Source organism: Scatophagus argus, chromosome 10, assembly GCF_020382885.2.
Source record: "Scatophagus argus isolate fScaArg1 chromosome 10, fScaArg1.pri, whole genome shotgun sequence".
NCBI classification, from domain to species: domain Eukaryota; kingdom Metazoa; phylum Chordata; class Actinopteri; family Scatophagidae; genus Scatophagus; species Scatophagus argus.
The window spans coordinates 21417579-21440082 of NC_058502.1; the positions used below are offsets into that span (position 1 = coordinate 21417579).

Genomic DNA, 22504 nt, shown 5'->3' on the forward strand with positions numbered 1-22504 from the left:
GCTGCAGAACCTGCCAGTTCTGCCTCCTGAGCCACAGCCTCACCTGTCAAACATATCAAAATTAAAAAATTCAAATTTTTGATTTGAGTTCGATTATTTTTGGCTTTCATCATTACTACTGTTTCTCTGGGTCTGCTAGGTGTTAGTTTTATAGATATTGTTGCTTGCTAAGAATAAAATTTTATTAAAATTATTGAGTCATATTTTGTATTTTGAGATCACAGCCATTGTACCACAGGTTTATATGTGTTTAACTATTATATACATCGTCTTGGACAAAGATGTTCTTTCTTAATTTTTTTTCTTCTTTAAAAAAAAAATATATATAGATAGATTAGAATTTTATTTTGAAATATGACACCGGATGCTTCGGTTTTTACTTTAGTTGACTTGACAAATCCATCCGCACGCCAGTCATATCTTCTCTCGTCGGGTAAGTTCAGTGCACATACAGCACATCTCTCTGTCTCCACCTCCTCGCTTCAGTTTCTCGTACCTTTGCACCACCACCGGGGTTTCCTCCGGAACGCTCGCCGAAAGAAGAGCGCCATGGCCCGCGTGGTGGTAGAAGGGATGCCGGAGACGGCCGTCGGAGGAGGAGTGATGCTGAACCGACGGAGGAGCAAAGCCAGGCGGAGAAAGCGAAAGGAGTTGTTCGCTGTCCAGATGTGCTTTGCGGCGGTGTTGCTGGGGCTCGTCGTGGGGCTCCAGTCTGTGGCACAGAAAGCAGGTGAGGGGGAGTTTTTAAACGTTCTTGCTTTTCTCTGTCATCCAACATGAAGTACATGTTGATGTTGTGAGGAACACGGCGTTCATGCGGAGTTTGTGGGAAGCCGGAACAACAGGCAGTTTGGCGGTCAGAGAAACATACTGTCACGGCTTGTTTTATGTCTTTCTAATTGTTCTTTGTGTTTTTTTTTTGTTACATCTAAAACCAAACCTCGACGCCGGGATTTTACTAAGGAAAATATGCAGAAGAAGTATAGGCAAAATACGTGAACACGAGAAAGAATATAAAGCATGGAACTGGAAAATAATTGCTTAAGCAAAGTGTGGACAATACGGAACGATGAACAACAACAAAGATACAAAATAGTTGCAAACAAATGCAATGAAGTGCCTACAGTACACAGTTAAGTACAGTACTGATGCTGTAACTCACCAGTGAACAGGCTGTAAACCATGTGAGACAATATAGATCCTGTCAGGATTAGAGCAGCTCTGTTTTTGTTGGGGTGCAGCTTTTCATGTATCAGTGCACACATTTCCAATCAGTGTAAAGAACAAAACAACACCATGCCTTCTTGTAGCTCTAACATCTGTAAATAATAATCCCCTGGAAATGGCAGTGGTGACTATGCTGCCCTGTGCTGCTTGGATCACTTAACAGAAATCTACTTTTTCTACCATTTCCTTACAGCTGCAGTAGGCAGAAGACAACTGATAAAAGTCTGGTTATGATGTGAACACTGTCAACAGTGACCCAGGGACGAGTTTAAGGATAACAGTATTTAACTGGAAATGTCATTTTAACCCTTGCAAGCTTATCGCTGCTAAGGGCATTCGTATCAGTAGTCATCTTGTTGTAATTAGTGGGCTAAGTGGTGTTAGTTGTGGCATTTAAACTGTGTAAATGTACACTAGCTTGACTCAGACTTTTGAACAGCTTTTTAGAATTACCAGCTCTGAGCTCTGCCAATGTTTTGTTGCCTTTTGCCAAGTAGGTCTTGTTAATGGTCAAGTCAGCAGCCCAGTTAGTGTTCCTGAATATTATTGGACTCTGTTCCAAAACCAGACAGCCCAGTGATGTCATAAGGATGTCAACAACATGTCAACAGCTTTTTCCAACCGTATAGACGCTTGTGGAGAACAGAATCTTCCTGTCCATCTCTCGCTACGCCGCCTGTTGTTGATTAACTCCAGATTTTTGTGTTTTGTTGTACTGCAGTTCGCTACACGTAAAACTTCAAGGTATCGGCTGAAAAAGCCCAGTGCCAAGTAGCATCAGAACTTCTCCAGTTAATTGATACTTGCATTTAATTTGTACTATTTGTGTGGTTTTGCTCAAGCCAATCACCGCGAGCGTTCAATACGGTCTGTGATGTGGTTAAATCGAGCACAGTGCATTAAACGTGATGAGTAGCAAATGAAGTACATTATTGATATTGGTATTGCTTTCAGGGTACTGGTCTTGGTACTGATATCATGGTTTTTTAAATAATAATCAGCTGGTCTCACAATGTGCTGTCTTTGACCAATGGGCTAGTGCACGGAACGATTTGCTCCTTTAATCGTTGACTAAATTAGCTGCCGACCGACTCATTGATTTGTTTCTGTTTTTGTGGGGCCAGCAGAGAAGATAAGAATGTGAACTTATTACAGAGGCCCTCTGAGAATGTCAGGTGTCTCCAGTATGTAACAGGGAAAGTAAGAAATTATTATCAGTGGAAGCGGTTGTGAAATTTGGCCTCATGACGAGTCATTTCAGTTTGGTTGATTTTCTCTGTTCTCAGATTTGGCACTCAAGCTTTGTGGTATGAATAATGTTTGACATGGTGTCAACTGATTAGTCTTAATTCAAGTGAGCCCTTGCAACTGTAATGATGTAGAATCAGTTAAAATTGTTTGTGTATATGCCCAAGAAAATTGCAGCGAAATTAAGGCAGTGGCAAGGCAGTGAAGTGTCGAAATTATGAGTTGACTAAGACCAACAGCTACAATGAATTTGATCATTTAAGTTTGTGCTTTGAGTTTTACTTATTTGCACAGGTTAAAAACAAACAAAAACAGCAGATAAATAAATGAACATGGAGTGGAAAAAAAAGCCAAAAATGACAGAGCCAAGTTGAAAAAGTGTTGAGAAGGAGCTTTGCAAGTTAGGACTGTATCCATGTTTGCCTCTGGTGAGATGATTGGCAAGATGAATGTCTAAACTGTGGTGTAGTGAAAGCTTTATCAAATACAGGCGCAAGAATTTGAATGACTGTGATTTTTAAATAATAATAACAAAAAAATTAAGAAAAAAAAGCCAAAATGTTAAATATTTTCTGGTTCCAGCTTCTCCGATGTGAGGAGTTTGTATCTTTGTGAATAGAATACCTTGGAGTTTGGGACTATTCGTGGACATTTACACAATTCACTGATCTAATCTATAATGAAAATAATAAATAATAAAACCAACAAATCAGAAAAATGTGATTTCTAAAAAGAGATTTGTTTTCATAATTTAATATACACACTATTGTGAAAGCAGGGCCAACTAGCCAACAAGTTCTCATTGTTGTCTTGTCGTGTGAGGATTTGCGGCTTTTCACGGTTTCATCTGGGTTTTAAAGTCTTATTCGGACTTTATTAGAAGACTTTGCCTTGGGCTATGAGAAATTATAATGACTCTTTTTCTGCTATTTTATGATATTCTTCCTAAAAACAAAGTTGTATAGTGTCAGAGTTTGCAACCCTCTGGTTTTCATCTATAAAATGTCAGAAAGGAATAAAAAAAATGTCCCTTATAGGGTTGTGTATTGGCAAGAATCTGGCAATATGTTACTTATCACAGGGGTTGTAATTAAATATACTGTGTTACCGTATGCAAGACGTTATATTGTTTCACAGGCCCGTGTTTTTGACTACCTCGAAGTGGAAGCAAATTACTGAAACTAGATTTTGTGAAAGGTTGAGTAAATACAACACAAAATGAACCACAGCTACAACTCTTTGCATGTAAACTGTTAATTAAAAAAATCAATACAGTGTTTTGGGTAATCAACTCAGTATCACAAACTTAAATATTGTGATACGCAAGTCTGTCAGTATTTTCTTTTGCCCCTAGTTTCATGGCAATACCTTCAGATTGCTTATTTTACTCAGCCAGCAGTCCAAAACCCAAAGATATTCAAGTGACATAAAACAGAAAAACAGCAAATCCTCAAATGGGAGAAGCTGGAGATTTTTAGTTTTCAAATGATTGCTAATTTACAATTAATAGCAACTACAAAGCACGTGAAAAGCTGACCACCCCTACCCCCTTAGCCCCCTTAATCGACTATGGCTACTCATTTCAGCACCAAACCGTACGATCGTTACAATATGCTGTTGAGGTCGACCTCCCCGATGGAGAAATGTGTTCTGAGTTGGATGCTAATTGAGAGCTTTTTCACATGGACTCTGTCATCAGAGACCAGGACCTCCTCGTGTCAGTTATCAGAGCCCTCCAGACACACTCAGGCTTCCAGGGTCTTGGACACAAAAACATACACGTGTTAAGGTGTGTGTTCGTTCCCCCATGTCTTTGCTGCTCTCCATGGCTCTGCAGATCTGTCATGGTTGTGGATTTAATTAGTCAATTTCTGTTTCATTTTGAAAGTTAATTTCCTTTGTGTGGTGTTTTGCTCTGTACTTCCTGGCCTTGTTTTTGTGGATATTGGTTAGTCTTCTTTTTGGACTTTTGATTTCTTGCCTGATACATTCGGATATTGTTAGCCAGTTTGGGCTGCTCATACGGTTTTGACCCTGGTCGGCCTCTGCCTATTGTAAGCACTTTTGCCTACTTGTATTTTGATTGTTAAGTCATTGATCTGCACTAAGCTCAGCCTCTGGTGTCTGCATCTGGGTCCTCCACTTTCTAGCGTTCTCGTTACACAAGCATAACGGGACTGGCATGTGGATGCGCACACACTTCTCCTCATATCCCCTTGTCCTCCATCTGTCCTTATTTCGACCACCATCTCGCTAAGCACCATCTGCATCTCACCTCCTGAAAACACAAGGTAAAAGCCAGACCAAGGACAAAAGCACTAGAGGAAGGAGGATTACCCAAACACATGTTGCTGTCGCTATCATCTGGAGGTTTTAATATCACTGATCATTGCTACTCAAGCTCAAGTCCTTCCATCATCCATCTGTGACAAACCTAAAAGACGCGTGTACCAGCCAGGCAAATGGTCATGCTATAGAGAAGCCACTAATGGCTGCTTGGTATATCTGGAATACAGCATTAGTCTCCAGATGATCTCATTACATAACTTAAAGCTCTCATCGGTGGGTCCCTTTCTCTTTGCACGCTAGCAGAGGACGGGAGGGGAGGGCAGAGAAGCACAGACGGAGCACTTTGCGCCGATGAAGCCTCGGGACTCTGTGCCAAAACAGACGAAAAGGAACAGAGACAAGAGTGGAGGGAAATGTGGAGGATGGCCGCGGTGGGTAAAATGAAATGAAGAGGGTGAGATGGAGTCGGGAAAGACGAGAGGAAGGGGAGAAAAGATGAATGGGGGGAGCCTGTCCATGCTGACATGGATAAAGTGAGGATGGGAGTTAAGGTGGTCATGAAATACAGAGCTAGTGGGGAGAGAAGAGGAGCAGAAAATGCAGACTCTAGTTTCTATGTGATCATTCTCTTTTTCTGTCTTCCTCTCTACCCTAAGTATGAGCTGGCCTTTTCTTAAAAAGCCCAAACTAATAATTAATTTACCTTTTAGGCATTGGGTTTGGGTTTTATGCAAAACAACTTCTAATTAAAGCTGCAAGCAGTGTTGAACGGGCCCCCACACCACCAAGCCTGCTGGGCTGTGTGGCAGCCGCCGCCTCGTTCCTGTACGTCGACTGTTTGACACAGCTTTGAATATTAATGTGTTTTTGACACTGCACAAAGGACATAAATGTCATTTTTTGATTCCACCATGTGGCGCTAGAGACTACACACCAATTATTGTGTCTTATTGTCCAACAATATGTAGACCACACCATGAAAATGTCATAAAGATCAATCATGTATAATCTCATGTATATCAAGTAATGATTGGCACAAAAGGGTTAGTTCCTGTTTCCAGTTGGTGGTGCAGTGATTATGACTCCTAAGTTGCATTGACTCTTATTAAACATTAAACATGAAATTTGGGGTCAAGATAATGCACACTTAAATTACAACACCTTCGTGGTGGGCTTCCATGGTAAATAATGTGCCATCCTGACAGTGGTGTTTGATGAAAACTCGCAAACTTCACTATTCAGCATCAAAACATCCATCCTACTAGTTGGACCCTTTATTTTTTTAGATCTGTTGTTTAAGCGTCTTGCATTCAAGTGATCCCGCTGCTAATTCCATGTCTTAGATGGGAAAAAAAAAACACAACTATAATGCTGGACATTAATACATTTCCAGGCGGCCATCAGACATCTAAAGCATCCTTGTGTATGTGAGCTTCTTTACTCTGCTACCTCAGTTTTTTCATCCTGTCTCCCCGTTGCCAACAGGCAGATTGTGACATTTCCCACAAATGGACTGCTGCTCCTCCCTTGGCGGTGCCTTTAATGTGTGATTGACAAATTCATTAATTAGCTGGTTAAACTTGAGAGAATGTTGACAGAGCTGTGGAGATGCGCACAAGAAATATTTTCTTCCACTGGATGTCAGACCAGAGGGCTGACTTTTAATCCAAACAAATTTTAAACGTTCAATGAAAATTGAATTCTGACTGTCTGTGAAGCATGTGCGTATGTATGAGTGTATATACAAACCTATGTCTCATAATTGTGTGCTAATATTTGAATGATGTAACAGTAAGTGATAAGTAGGTTCAGACTTTGTCAGATCTTTGTTCACAGTGAAATCAGCAGTTGTTTTTAAAGATGTAAATTACACAGTGGTTAAGTTAGACCAGTCATTTACAGAAGTTTTAAGTTGCATTTTCCACGTAAGAGGAAGAGGAACTTCTGTGTTCCCATAGACAGTAATAAACTGAGTTAGGCTAAGCAGACCTGGTAAAACTGCGTTCATTTTTTATTTTGTTGATTTATTTATATTGTCAAAAAAAGTCATTATTTCATAGTAGAAAAATTTGTAATATTCCTCACTAGCTCTAGACTAAATTTCTAGTAAAAACTGGTTGCAGATTGTCACAAATGTACATGTTCTGTTTGTTCTTTCAGTGATTCTTTCCATGTATTGTGCTGGCGACCAAATCATAAAATTTTCTACCAAATTTAAAGATCAGTTTAAAATGTAAACGAATTTTTGACTTTGGCTTTTTTAAAAAAAAAACAAAAACTAAAAAAAGGCCTTGCACAGCTGACATGTTAGGTAGAGAGAACAAACCCGTGTGAACTGGAAGTGTGCATCACAGTTCACCTCTGCTCCAGGAGCAATTTTACCATCTTTTAATCCAGTCTTTTTCTTTTTATTGTTTATCGTCCACAACTTGTGATGATCGCTGATGCCATTACACATTAAAGGTGCAAAAACAGGAATTCAGCTTTAAGTACTGTCTGAACTAAAAATAATGCGCTTTAAAACATTATGGTTGAATAAAACATGTAAAAGAGTAAACAAAGAAGACTAAGGTTAAGTAGCTATCTACACTAAAAGACTGTGTGACATTTTTTTTCTATTAAAACCAACTGTATGTGGAATGTACATTATTTCAGGGGAAATATCATTAGTATTTCCCCTGAAATAAATGTCCCACAGTACAACAGCAACAACATAACAGGCAATGACAGTGATTGAGGCAGCTCTGGAGTGCTGTCAATAATGTTTCAATAAGTGTGTATATAAGGTTTCATTTTGCTCTGTATTGCTTTTGAAACGAGTTCATTGATACGTGCTGACCGAAAAGATGCTACTTCTTCCTCACACATAAGCATGATGAACAATAATGCACCTGTGAAGTATGTAGTGCGTAGTGTGCATTTGCAGACGCTGCTAGGAATAATTTGTCACTCTTCGTCTTTTTCTACCTCAAGCGCTTTAGCTGTCAGATCTACACTGTCATCCACACACATACACTAATGCACGCACACACCTCAACACACAGGGCTGTGTCTAATTCAGCTGCATCTGGGTCAGCCTGTGTGAACAGAGAGCAACACTCCCCCCCCAGTCTGAGACAGACACAAACAACCTCTCTCTCTCTCCTTTTTCTATCCATCCATTTCTACCACCTCTGTGCTACTCTCTCTCAAGCATCCCCTGCATCTAGTGGTCACTATGCTGTCATCTTGTCCCTCTCTCCCTCCATTTCAGTGGCACTCAGCTATCATTTTGGTATATCCCCCTGTAGCTGTAACCTTTGTGCCATTCATAACACCCCAGCCATGCAGCAGCCACAGTTTTCCTTTCTCCCCCTCCCTCTCTTTTTCACCCTTGCTCGCTCTCTCCTGTATCATCGACACACAATCTTCCAAAGCCTGTTCACAGAATTTGCTCAAGCACGGCCGACTTATTGACTTATTTATTTGCTGTTTTTGCCTCACCATCATCCCACATCTGCATCACTGTTTTCTCAGTTTAATATGGAAACCTAAGAGCACTTAATGCAGCTCAACCTCAGATTCACGTTTATGCTTTTTTTTTTCCAGACTAGTGCAATCTTGCTTAATAATTTTCTATACTAATGTGAGAGTAGTACTCATGCCTTTGTTCAGTACAGATGCAGTACTAAAATGATGTTCCTGCAGGTAGAAAAGTTATTTCAGAAGTATGAGATCCCCGAACAGCTTCAACAGTCCCAGTTAGACAACTGCTGCTTGATTTGGATTGCATACTGAGTTGTTTTGCTGGTGTCGCTGACAAATCTGTGCAACAGTGTCATTGTTGATGTTGGCCTGTATAGCTCAAAATACCGTTGCTGTATATAAAACAGCCATATTATCAATACACTACCTTTTCCTTGTAATGTTGAAGTAGCCAATTCCTATACATGTCCAGCAGACATAGTCACTCATCATTCATTTGTCCTGTCCTGTTGCTGACTGACCTGGTAAATTCAAAGTTAAATGTATTTTATGAGAGAAATAACTGCGTGTGTGTGTGTGTCTGTCTGTCTGTGTGAAGTGTATATGTGAACAGGTAAACATGTCAAATGAAAACAGATTAGCCTCACCACTTTCTCTAAGTGACTGTGCAAAGCATGGACGACATGGCTTTCTCAATCTTGGCTAAGAGGCCACTACATTGCAGTTACAAAATCAATGAAGCGACACCTGGTGAAAACGTTTAAGGAGCAAGAACACGTTGGCGTTGTTTGTGTAATTACTCTCGCTGTCAGAAGGGGGAGTAAAATGAAGATGGCACAGTAGCTACATGACTGAATGGAAGTGTGTGTGTGTGTTTATTTGTGTGTGATGAATGAAACAGTCAGAACATGAGGTGCAAGTGGCCTGCTGGGGTGCATCACTGACCATAATATAAGCATTTCTCTTTCTTTTTATCACTTCTGCTTCATACCCTTTGCCTTTCTCGCTTCATTCTCCTCTCTTTCCTCACTCTGTCTGTTCTCTGTTATAGTGCACCCCTCTTTATCTGATGCTCATGTAGCACTTCATTATAGAGCTGCCTTTTGTAGGCTTTGTGACAGCGAGTCCAGGTTTTGATAGATGGCTTTGTGTTATTGTAACAAGCTGAGCACCTAATGGGGCCTGTCTTTTCTCTGCGTTAGAATGCTGAGAATAATATTTTCCTCTTCAGTGAGTGAATGATCGACAAGAGTGCACTCTTGTTCTTCAGTCCAGTACTGTCAGTACTGTAATGCTCTTCAAGGTATTGACCACATGCAAAGATATGAGACTATAGTTCACTCTCAGATGAGACTAGAAGGTTAAATGTTACACATTTAAAGCTGCATTAAGGAAACTGCTGGTTTTAACACAGAATCGAGTGACATCCTGTAATGTGAAAGAATTCTTCACACTGTTGTTACCACTTAGAATCAACGCACATACAGCCTTTGCTAGTTGTCTTATACAGACTGATTGAAGGCTAGCATACAATGAAGTATGTAGAAACTAAAATCTCACTAAATAGAGAGGAAATGAATATGGAACTTCATGGTTCTGATCCGTAAGAAAACCTAATTTACAATACCACCTTGCAGTCTGGCATTCATAGTAGTATTGTATTGTATTGATAGTATTGTTGTAAAACGCTGGGGAGCACATTTAGAAGAAATTGACCAAAGTAATAATGCAGGAACTAGAGCTGTTCTGTATACTGCTTTTAGGACTTGAGGGTAAGTAAGGATTACCCATGAAAATATATTTAAATGATGGTAGGGGTGTATCTGTACACTCTGATTATTAGCGGAGGGTGAAGCTTCTCAGTAAAACAGCTATCCTCCTGATAAATCCTGAGCTCCATCAGAGCTATCTAAGAAAATTATTTCAGAAGCCACAAGTTTAATTCTTTTTCCCCTGGAGAGCTTCCTCTGTCTGTCTTTCCTCTGTGCTGCTGCAGTGATATTAATGCATGCATGGAAATGTTTAAAATTACTGAAAGCAGCCTCTTCATTTGTTAAAGTAATTCACTGAAGAAGACATGATGAAAACATGCAGGTTTATGCATAGCTTAGATGCGTAATGCAATTTAAAGATGAACACTATTATCTATTATATGTTCATCAAACTTCCACTCATTTTTACTTATATACTTTGCTATTATTGAAAGTATGGGTCACACAGAGCAGAGGTGCTCACAGATGTTCTCATATCATGTGCACATGCTCAGTTTATATGTGTGCAGGGTTGTTCTTTATCGGTCTTTTGCCTCTTTTTTGGCAGCCGACACAACTTCTCTTTCCTCTTAGAAAATAGCTAAAACTAAACATTTGAACTGAGTTGGACATCAAATTACCATAGCAATGGGCCAAAGCTTCAGGTCCGCCCCTGCAGGAACTCATAAAATGAGAGTTATGTCCGTGAACTTATAGTTAAAGTGTATGCTGGGAGGCTTCCCAACACACCTAACTCATGTGACTGCAGTTGCATCATTAGCATTCAGCAAATTATTATTATTACACTATTATTCAAGCCTAAAAACTCTTTCTGTTGCTTATGAGCGATAAAAAAAGCAGTATGTTCTCTCCAGTATCTCATGTACATATTGCTTGTACTGTTTTCTCACTTTGAACAGAATCGTGCAGCCCTACCAGTCACTGTACTGTAACTGTTGTGGTGCCACAAGAGGTGTAGCAACTACTGTACCCCACTGAATCTGTCTCATTGTGTCCATACGCAGGTCCTTCAGTTCAAACCTTGTCAAATGGGGAGCTGCAGGGTCTAGAGGGGCTCTAAATTGTCATTGTGTGTTGGATGAGATGTCAGCACTTGCCATTTTTCCTGTTCTGCTTTAGCTATGTACTTTCAGCAGACCAATGAGCTGCAGGTGTGAGTCACCCAAAGCTTCTATTCTCCCTTTGTTTGAATGCGTGGGTGACAGGTCCAAGCTTTTGACACGTACACTCATAGCACTCAAACAGACATTTCTTGTCCTTGACCAGTCTCACTGAAACAGAAAAAATAACTCCTGTGTAACCCATGTTTTTCTACATTGATTCCACAGTTCTACCACTGTTACTGATACGGTAGAAATTCCAGTTTGAATAGGTTGCTGCATTACGACAGCCAGTTCAAAAGTTTTGCAGAAAAAACAGTTGAGTGTAGCTGAGTGGGTTTTTTTTTCTTCTTTCTTTTTCCATGATGTGCCTCTTTATTTTGAAAAATGCAACATGAGTGGTGAGTGTTTTAGGTTGGCAGCCTGATATGTAGCGTATGGCTTGATTCACAAATTTTCAAATGTTGTCTATGTCTGTATAATAAGAAAATGTGTAGGAGCCAGCATCACCAATGTTGCAGATGTCATGTCACTTTTATAGCTTTGAACCAGTTACATTCTCTTGAATTCACTTGAATGGTGTTATTGTATCTTGGTGTGCATAGGATGAATAAGCCTATGGTGTTCCATAGGCTTTCATTCTCAATCTCAGTTCAAAATAAACAATGAAGGTACAAGAGATGAGATTGTTTTTCAGATCTTGGCATGTACATAGCCCATTCTTTTTGTATATGTCCTCAAAAGTATAGATGCCCCTATCAGACCAGGTGATTGTTTTAAGTGGTCTGTTATTCCAAAGTGGTGTTGTAAGGTAGATATTTTTCTACATTTTGCAATATATATAGAGTGTTTTTATGCCCAAGGTCTTATGTTTACTGGTTGTTAACAAGACCCATTTCAATAGGATGCCATGGGACCTTTGATTCCTCTTTCATCCAAGATCTGCAAGTCCTTAGTTGAAATGCTCAGTAGTACAAGATATAGTTTTTAAGTAAGGAAATCTCTTTGTTTTAGGCCACTGAAGGGTGACTAAGCTGATTCTAGGTCTGGATACTGATCTTGAGCAGTTAATCCAAAAAGGCCAAACAATTCCTAAATGTGGACTATAGAGGTTTCAGTATTTGATAAATATAAACAATCTTTGGGATCTGCATGAAGTGTTGGTGACCAAACAATGTTGACTGGTTTTGATTACTCCGTCTGATTGCTTGAGCTAAAGGTTAAACTGAGGCAAAACAAGATAAGGCAAAGAGAGCTGCCTTGCCGTGCACATCTATGCAGTTGGAAGAAGAGAGACGATCAGTTCTGTAAGTGCTGAAAAGATATGAATGTGACACAAATTATTATAATTTTTGAAGCTAAAATGTTCTAAAACCAACCATATGTACTCACATTCCGCCCTGTCAAAGGATTTTTCAGCATCAAGGGAGAATACTGCAAGAGTCCAGGATTGATTCAGATTAATCAATAATGTGGATGAGTCAGTGTATGTTCATCAGAAGCTGAGTGCCTCTTGATAAAATCAGATTGATTGCCATTAATTAATTCAAATGTGGAAAGGTTCAATGCTGGAGGCAAGAGCCTCAGCATAAAGGTTTTGCTGTAGCTGTAACAGATTAGACTAGGATCCTTGCCTTTCATTGAACATCTCTGAAAGTATTCATGTTGGCTCTGTTATGGTCTGCCCTCTTTGTTGTCAGTAACAGTTATGGCTGTCTTAGATTTGCTCTCTTTCAGTCTGAGAGCAGGGTTGGTTCAGCCCCGTTCTGAGTATATTTCTGATGGGTAAAATGTATTAAAAACTCTGCCCTCTTCACTGAAATTTCATTATTTTCAGCTTTCAACAAACTGAGCATGCTTGCTCCTTCCTCTGTAGAGTTTTGCTGCTAAAGGTCAGATTAGTGTCAGTATCTCCACCTTTAACTTGTTGAAGCATTTCTTGCATTAAGAAGACAGTTCAGAAGTAAACGAAATACAGAAGCTTCTATGATAGCACTTAGTGGAGTTTCATAAGTTATCACAGCTTGGATTAAAATCTATAAATTTCCAGGGGACATTTCTGATGTCAGTGCACATATAACCTGTTCTGTTCAGTTAAAATGAACCATCACATTTGTTGGTGTGAACTTGGCCCGCTTCAAAAGCAGCACAATTTTTGGGTCACAGGAATTAGCTGTAAATACAACATTGCCATGTTATCACAATATAATTTTGATTTAGCAAATATATTAGACAATATTAGCATTTATGTGGAGCATGTTTTTGTCCATCTGATGAATGACAGTAAAATATTGATTGTTCATTAAGTTCTATTTAAGTCTTTGCCAAATTCTACTAAAAATACCTGGCTCTTTAGCTGCCACCTGTGAGCTTATTATTCTTAACAGCTACTTGCTGTGACTTGAAATATTGTGGTGAAATGGAAACATGTGCCAGGAAACTGAAAGAGTGAGCTTGAAGATGTACAAATGGGGCGTAGAACTAAAGCGAGCAGCAGATTCAAGCAATAACTCTCTGTGGGTTTGTGACCACATCCAAGCCCTTTCATATCACGTGGTTGTCTGATCTGCTATTAATATAGAAATATAAGTTAGTGCAGCATTATATTGTTGACAGTGACATGTTACTAGGTTGTGCATTCTGTCTGTAATTTTTACAAGATGATAAAAGGTTTCATCTCACCCCAAAAAGGGTTTTTTAGTGTTACTGTCATTCCACTGTAAAACACAAACCACTATTGAGTTCATTGAAAAGGTGTGTTGGAGTACCACTAGGGTTTTTAGTTTTTTGCTTTACTTCCATGTTTTAGTGAAGTGCTATTTACTTCTGCACATTTAGGCATCAAAGTGGTCAGGTAGGGAGGGCCTGATTACCTTTTATAGTAGCCAATAGTGTTAGAGCTAGAAGTCCAGCTGGCTGCCCACACAGAAAGGAAATATATGAACATATATCCAAATATATGCAGATTATATGTTGCATGTATGCCAAATTTAGGCTCATATATGTGCATATATGTGGATATATAGGAAATATATGTGTCATATATGACTATATACACATATATGCCACAGTCAGGTGCATATGTCATACATAATGGCTTATATATAGCTCATATATGTCTGACTTTTTGTATATGCCAAACATATATATCTCACTTTATTTGCAAATTATGTAATGTGCATATATGTTAAAACAAAATGTATTTTTATTTTTTACTTATTTTAATTCAATGCAGAATGAGGTTTGCAGAAGAAATTTCAATGTATAAGACAATAACTTTTGATTGTTTACTCATCTATCATCAACTCGATCCATATTGCGGCGACGAGCGAACTACCAACTCATAAAGCCGAACCGAGACACCCGGCTTAGAAGGCTATAGGCCTCGAAAGTGTGACGTAGCGGAGTGGGAAGACCGCAATGCATTGTGGGCTTTGTGGGCAACTGAAAAGTGTGTTTAAGCCGGCTGCATGGGTAATGCTGCTCTTGTGTTCTGTTGTTTTGTTTAAACAAGTTAAAACATGGTGCAAACGTGCTGTGTCGTTAACTGCCACAATCGTTCACATGATCGCTTCGGTAAAAACAAACGATGGGCTGAGATTTTTCTCATTTCCAACTTGGAAGCAAAGCCAAGGACCTCAGCTGATCCTGGTATCTCCATGCAGCTGGACACTGTTTACATTCAGAAAAGTTTTTCCTCTTTTTTGCTGGAATTTTGCTACATCACGGCCTAACAAAATGAGTTCATTACAGTAAGTGGACTTTAGAATATTTTATGCAACCTAAGATCATGGTGTTGTCATATATTCCCACCAGTGTGTGATAAAGAACATTTAAAAAAATATCCCCATATGGTTGACAAAACAGAAGTATGTTGTACAGTAAGGACGTTCATTCTAGACCTTGAAAACACTATGCATAACATAACAGATTAAAAGGTACAATTACTACATTTTTGGAAATTTCAACTACATCTCATATCTGTAACAGGAAGTGGAATAAGATTAAATAATCAAACAACCTAATGTCTGTATCTTATTCAGTCCCTGAAAATGGAAACTTAGTCTTTCAGCTTATCAGACTGGATGGATAGATGTACATGATGCAATGTATATGTATGCACACATATATTTACATATATATGTATAGCATATATGTACATCTATGTGTGCATAGATGTACATATATGTACATACAGTTAAAAGACATGTATGTAGGGGGACAATTTCGAATATGTGCATATATGTTGGAAAATATACGTGGCATAGATAAAAAACATATATGTTCATTTATTTTCTTTCTGTGTGGGTGACTCTGCCCAAATGGCAATTCAGAGTGATTAAATGTTGAAAGAGCTTGTCAAACATGGCTCAAATGGAGCCAAGCACAGCATCCAGCAATACACTGAAGCACAACAGAGGCCAATGTGATAGATATCTTGTGAGATGGAGCAAGGAGACCTCAGGAGATGAATGTTGTCTTAAGGTAGATAATTCAACTTGATGCATCAAGGTGAATTAAAGATGAGCAATGCAAGTGTCAGCAAGTGATAAGTGTAATGCTATCCCCAAATCTGAAAATGTCTTCCAGAAAAGGAAACATATAAGACCCATGCTCTTCTGATAAGGGGCATAACCTCCGCATGTGCTTTTTCTATTGGGTACTCAAACCTAAACATGAATACATACTCACCTAACTCACATTTTAACCTTTCTCCTTACAGTGAGACTTCTCCTACCAAGTGCATCTGCCTTGTCCCCCATACTGTAAGGAGCTAAGATGCTGACATGTTTATATCTCCCAACACTCTATCAATGATGGGCCCATCTGTGACCTTGAACACTGCTGATGGGAGTTATGCATCTAGGTACTTGCTAGAGATAAGCTGTACACTATCGTAGTAACTGAATACAGACTAAACGTGAATAGATTTTAGGAAACTAGACCTAATAAAGGAAAATTCCTTCACGGACACTCACAGAGAATACACTACCAGAGGCTACAAATAATGTTAAAAAGCAATCTACACATCAGGAAACTCCATAAACCACCTCATTAGCGGAATCCCTGTCGTCAAACTGGCCTCAGTTCATTTTGGAGGCTTTGTTTGAACTCTGTCCTGACCATGTTCACTGGGGGGTTGCTGAGCCTGGTACATTTAGCAGAAGTTAGTGGTTACTTTAACAATAAGTAAAGGCCATCTCTTCATCGAGAAACTCAATAAATCGCTGAGAGTTACTGCAAGGCAGTGGACATCGGACTACAGAGGGAAAACTAGGTCCCAAGAAAAACGTAACACTAGCTATGTGATTGATTGATTGATTGATTGATGGGTGAATGTCATAATATTACCGATTAAAATTTGTTGGTTTAAGCACACATCATATTTTGTTTCACAAAAATAATAAGATTTTGAGGATATGTCTATGTGAAGAGACATTTTTGATTTCAGGTCTACTTAAATCATCAAAAAGTACAAACAACATCATGTGTAAAATTTAATTGAGAGCAATTCTCAAGTAATAGTATTAGGTAAAGTTATTTAAAAATACAAGCACTTGGCACATACATACACAACGACATGGCTTCTCACAGGTCTCTAGCAAATAATGAGGTTATCATAAGACTCCTGTTGATTCCATGGGAGTCCCTGTCTATGTTTAATTTAAACCCTCACATGAATAATGAAGTCAGAGCAGAGTGGATGCAGTATGTAATATCATGAGTTGACTCACTGCAGGTCACTTTGAAGTGGGAGAGAAGACTTTTTAGGTTTAGATTAGATGCCGGAGAGCAGTGTGGGATCATGTGGTGTTGCTGCTCTGCCAGTCTGCTGGGACTCAGGACACTGTGATGTAGGGCCTCGTGCATTTCAAATCAGAATGAGGGCAAGGTAATTATTCAATAAGCACAGTGAGAACAATGTCACACTAAGTTCACAATTATGTAACTGTTTGTGCATGCATGTGTGTGTTTGTGAGAAAGAGAGAGTTAATGAGTGTGTGCGTGTGTGCACTTCATAGGAAACATACTGGTGTTGAGATGATAATTAAGTGGCCACTCGACTCATCCAGCAGCAGCTAAATCTCACTGTGCTTTCAGGCTGCAAGAGAACTCACACTAATGTACTCTAAATATAGTATGGTGGACGATATGACACTTCATATACCTCAGTCCAGGATGGATCACCAACAGGGCAAATTGAGCCAAAGTCCTTGGGCTCCTGGAGCTCTGGGCTTCTCCTTGTGTGTGTCACTTATTTTCTGGTTAATTTGACTAATTGCAAAAGAAAAATAATCAGAGATACTAGTCATTTTGCAATAAGGTAACCAAAACTCCACAAATGTCTTGCACAATGAAACACTGCTCTCAAAAGTATGTCTTCTCTGATTCTTTCCACCAGCTATCCTATAAATACCTGATACAGAGCATCACTTTAAGGACTGGTGTGATAAATTTAAGCAGAATAATCCAAATAGCTCCACATGGGCTAAACTCACAACCCAGCTTACTGTAAAATTATATTTGATACTGCAACGCTAGGGTTAGGGTTAAGATCAAGGTTGTGTGGATGTCATTAGAAATATTGGCTTGACTCCCTACAGATCTTCATCTTGCTCTCACTCCACCTTTCTCTCTGCTCTCCATGCTGCTCCCGTTTCCCCCCATGGTCACCTGAGGCCTCATTTGTGCCCTAATAGATGATTGACGTATTTTTGCCATCTGAGTTTTCACAGGTGAGAAGTGAATGAGACCAATTGGCAATTAGGGTGTGGCATTTGGAGGACATTGTTTTTCTTGGTGAACAAAGTGTGCTAAAAGTGTGTTTTTGAAGCTTCTTTGCAGAAACATATTTGAAACACAGCAGTCCACCATCAGCCCAGATTTTCAAACTGCAGTTAAAAACGGCCCAAACCTGATGTATTTCCATTTGCATTTTTTCATGACAGCGTGAATCACATGAGATCTGATCTTTTTAATTCTTATATGGGCCACTTTCATCAGAATTCGTGTAGTTTTTCTCTCAGGGGTCATGCTAACATCGCTGTTATATCAGTATTCATCAGCTGTCAGCAGTGGTAGACAAGGCCGAATATGGAGGATCACTTTACAATCAGAATCAGAAATGCTTTATTGATCGCAGAGGAAATTGTGTTCTTATATGTCATTATAACAAGAAAAGCAGCAAATCCTTATGGCTAAAGAATTTGTTGGTGTGTGTATGTGTGTGTCTCCTGGTTGTCCCCAATCTATTAGCAGCTTTATCTTTCTTCCAAGAGTATTTTCTCATGTATTCAAAATCAAATCATATGGACACACACACGCATACAAACATACACACACGAACACAGTCAGAGCTCAGCTATGATGGATGAGCAAATCTAAGCAGGGGTCACTGAGTTTGTCTGTGGGCTCTGTACTGTATTAGATCTAGCTGTGATTAAACATTAGAAGCTATTTTATATCCCCCACCCTCTTGCTGTTGCCCTCTCTCTTTCTTTCTCCCCCTAATCTTTCTCTCTTTCTGTCGGTCCTTTGCTCCTCAAATACGCCCTTCCTAATTCATCACCCAGTCCTAAGACTATTTTAGCAACCACCATGAGTATTCTGGGATCCTCGCGCTGCTCGGAAAGACACGTTAAAGCAGGAAGAGTTGAAGAAAGGGGTCCCTCCCTCAGGAAGAGTGTGACCATTGTATGAGATACTGTGGACCTGCTGTCATCCTCTCCTTTACTGTTCCTCATCGCTAATCTCCTGTTCAGCTATTAGGTTCATTGTAATACATCATGTTGATAATCTCTATTGAAATGATGCTCAGTTTAAGGCTTAGCACTGTCACCCAAATTTCCAGTAGTGTTGAGGGATTGGATTTCATGGTCCAAAACACAGTACTTGGAAATACCGCAGAATTCTGAAAGCTGATGGTAGCTCTTTTTCTCCTTATTGTGGCCACTCTGTTGGTAATGCTACCTTTGGAGTCCCTGTCTTCATTGTAGAGGATGCAGTCCAGTTGTACAGAAGACAAAAGCTGCTTGCTTGCCTTCTTTGCTACTACTTGTACACATTAGGCACCTTGGTTAGCTGCCAAGTTGGCCCATAAGTAGATTCTTCTGCAGTTAACTACGAAAGCTCATCAAGAACTGAAGAGGCCTTTTGGATGAGAGATAAAATGTCTTCAAGCAAGTCCAGTTGCCTTTGGATAGCATTTAGATACATGACCTGGATGACTGAGAATCTTCACAGACTAATCAAATTTCAGTTGGAGTCAGTTACAAGCAAATTTGGAATGGCTCACATAAACTGATTTATTTTTATTAAATGAATCATGGTTATGTGTCTAGATTCGGTGTGACTGCCAGTCAGGTTATCGCTGTCTCTGGTGTCCATCCATAATATATGTCCACAGAAAAAACATGCTCCATACAACTCCAGAACCTGCTTGAGAATCATCAGTGTTATGCAGTTTCAGAGTAATCCAGTGAACTGCTTATAGTTATAGAGATATTTTTTCCCCCTCAGCTGACCTCAGGCTTGGCAATGTCAAATTTTTATATAGGTTTTAAAATCAAGTCCCACTGTCTGTCCCATCCTGTCCCACAGACCCAGCAGCTATATATATATATAGAGCACTGTAAAAGTCCTCATTAGGTATTTGATCAAGACGTTTGGCAAAGACCTGCCATACCTCTCAGCTGCCCTCTACATTCTGCCTCTCTGTGCACAGAAGTCCCTCGCTGTACATTAGAAATGGAACAGACCTGCTGTTTTCCCAGTGGCCACGAATCTGACATTATTAGGTTTCACAAGTGAGAATTATTATGCAGTGAAATGTAGGTTAGTAGCTATTGAATAAATTCAGTTATCCTAATGCTGTAATGTAAGATGGCTTGAAACAAGCATTTGAAGAGAAAAACTGGTTAATATATGTAAGGTATGTTTGTTTCAAACAAGTTGATGGCTTTAGCTGTTAGCAGGGTTTCAATGACAAATTTTCCTGAATGGAGCACTTGGCAGAGCTATTGAAAAAAATGACATATAATGAAATATAATTACCTTAATGCCATAGACTAGGGTTGCACTTTCTGAAATATGAGTTACTCTGAGTGGTAGGTTAGGTTAGGTTATAGCATTACATGCTGTAACGGACTGATACAGCATTACATGCCATGACAGCATTACATGCCATAAGCAATTTGTTTTTTTATAGTTGAGGCAATAACCTCACCATAATGCCCATCTATTAACTGTACTCAGTCTGCAGATAGAGTTTGCTCAGATGTCATCTCACTTTAAAGAGCTCTTTTTTTTTTGATGAGATTAAAATGGTCGTTAGTATTAGTGGTGGACAAGTATTTTTTAGCACAATATTGCAGTGCAACAAGAAAAAGAGGCCTCTACCATGTTAGTAGCAAACTCTGGTTGTAATCCAAATGATGTGGTGTTAGCCAATGTTTCGTGGCAGTTAAGTTCTAAAGCACAAATAAATACGTCCACACAGCCATGCAGGGAGGTGCCACACTGCTGGATTTTGTATCAGTTCAGATTAAGCTACGTAGTTACTGGCCCAATACTGGATAGTATGATAGTTCCAATGCTTTTGAAAATATATCCAAATATATTGGGGTTACACTTGCAGATTTGCATATCATTGGAGAGTGGACTATTTGCCTTGGTGGAGGTATACGCTCTAGTGCCTTTCTAGTTATCAAGGTGGGTGAATGAAAACTTTGACTTGTTGGTATTGCTTAATGAAACATCAGTTTGTTAGCATGTTAATGTTAGTAAATGTTATGTGGTGGCCCCCAAATTGGGCATAACTTGTGCAGAGTTGAAGCCTAGCCAATGTGAAGCGCCTGTGCTTTCACTCTAAGATGAGAAGCAATGGTTTTTGGATAGTAAGTAAGTACGATAGTAAAGCAAACCCTCAATCACTTTGATCACTTCATCTTGTTGCTGAGACTTTCTCTCAGCCATAAGTCCTCAATAAAACACTTCCCTATGTGACAACAAGCGGTAAGGCTGTCACACAGACTTACATTGACCAGTTGACTTAGTTTGTACTGACAGAAAATTTGCATTGGAAATTCGGGTCTGTGCCTAGCTAGAGTGTTTGGAGAATGTTACTCCAACCACATTAATACATTTGCTCTGTTTCCTCTTAAGTACAAGATTGTGGCCATGAAGAATTTTAAACCAGTTTCAGCTATATCAAGATGCATCGTTTCTCCTTGGAGAAATAAGCCATAAGACTGAAAACAATAACAATACCCAATGAAAGCGATGTGCTTTGTCGCTGAATTCTCTGAGTGGCTCTTGTTGGCTGATGATGACACACTCGGATGTGTGATTGAGCTCTCCTGCAACGATTAGCCTGCAGGGCCCTTTTGTTCCCCTGACCAATGCAAACACAATCACAGTGCTGTTCACCTGCACTTAGTAGGGCCAGAGGATCCCACTACGCTTTTAATTACCCGGATCAGATTAATCATACTCTCCAATGACTCTGAATGAAATTTAACAGTCTGTGTTGTATGTGTGTGCCTGGTTGTGTGTGAGAGAGACAGTTGGAGAGAAACTTATTATGGTAGAGATTAGAGAGGCTCTTCCTATTGAAAAGACAAATATGCTGAGGATATTAATCTCCTCACTGGGAAAGATAATGAGTGAAACTGTCTCCTTATCTGCAGCTCACTCTTCGTTCACAGAGCTCACTGTTTAATAGGCTGTCTGGCTGCCAAAAGCCATTCTATTCAAGTCTGACAGCAACATTCGGGTTTGGTTAGCGTCGGGGCTAACTCCAGCTTGGAGTTAGTAGAGAGTCATATCTATAAGCTATGTTTGGAACCAATATACATTTACATTAAACAATGAAAATCATAATCGTAGTTTAACTATATATATTTACTGAAGTACTTTACCTGAGTATAACCTTTTTTTTGCTACTTATTACTCATTTTTTACTCATCACCACATTAATGCATCAATAAACATATTCCAGTAATATAATATGTATTATTCTGAAATAGGCCCATCTGCATTTTCACTTGTGGTACTGTCACTTAAGTAGATTTTGAATGCGTCACCGTGTAAATGTACACTCTGCTATTGTTACTTTTACTTACTTTCCTTAGTTATTATGTTATAATAAGATTCAAGTACCAGTGATTTGGTGACAAAAGCTCACAGCAGAGGTTAAGGTATTTTTTCATTTCACATTTCACTAAATACATGCTAAGGGCACCAGTCCACAAACACATGCACAGAACTGCCTTACCTTAGTTATGTGAGCTTTCTCTCTCTATTTTTCTGCTTTGTTCATCTCATGGGATACACACACAGAATGCACCATACACTCCCCTAGTCCAGTTTTGGACAGTTCAGCCAAATACACCCTGATTATGT

The 22504-nt window shown here is 39.4% G+C and overlaps 1 protein-coding gene across 1 annotated transcript in view; it reads left to right on the forward strand.

Moving 5' to 3' along the window:
- Window positions 1-396: 396 nt before the first annotated feature.
- slc24a3 (solute carrier family 24 member 3) overlaps window positions 397-22504 on the forward strand; it is a 79158-nt gene continuing 57050 nt past the window's right edge. The window contains exon 1 of the mRNA XM_046401013.1: window positions 397-730. Coding sequence (XP_046256969.1) covers window positions 550-730 — 181 coding nt within the window. The 5' untranslated portion in view covers window positions 397-549. The remainder of the gene's footprint in view (window positions 731-22504) is intronic.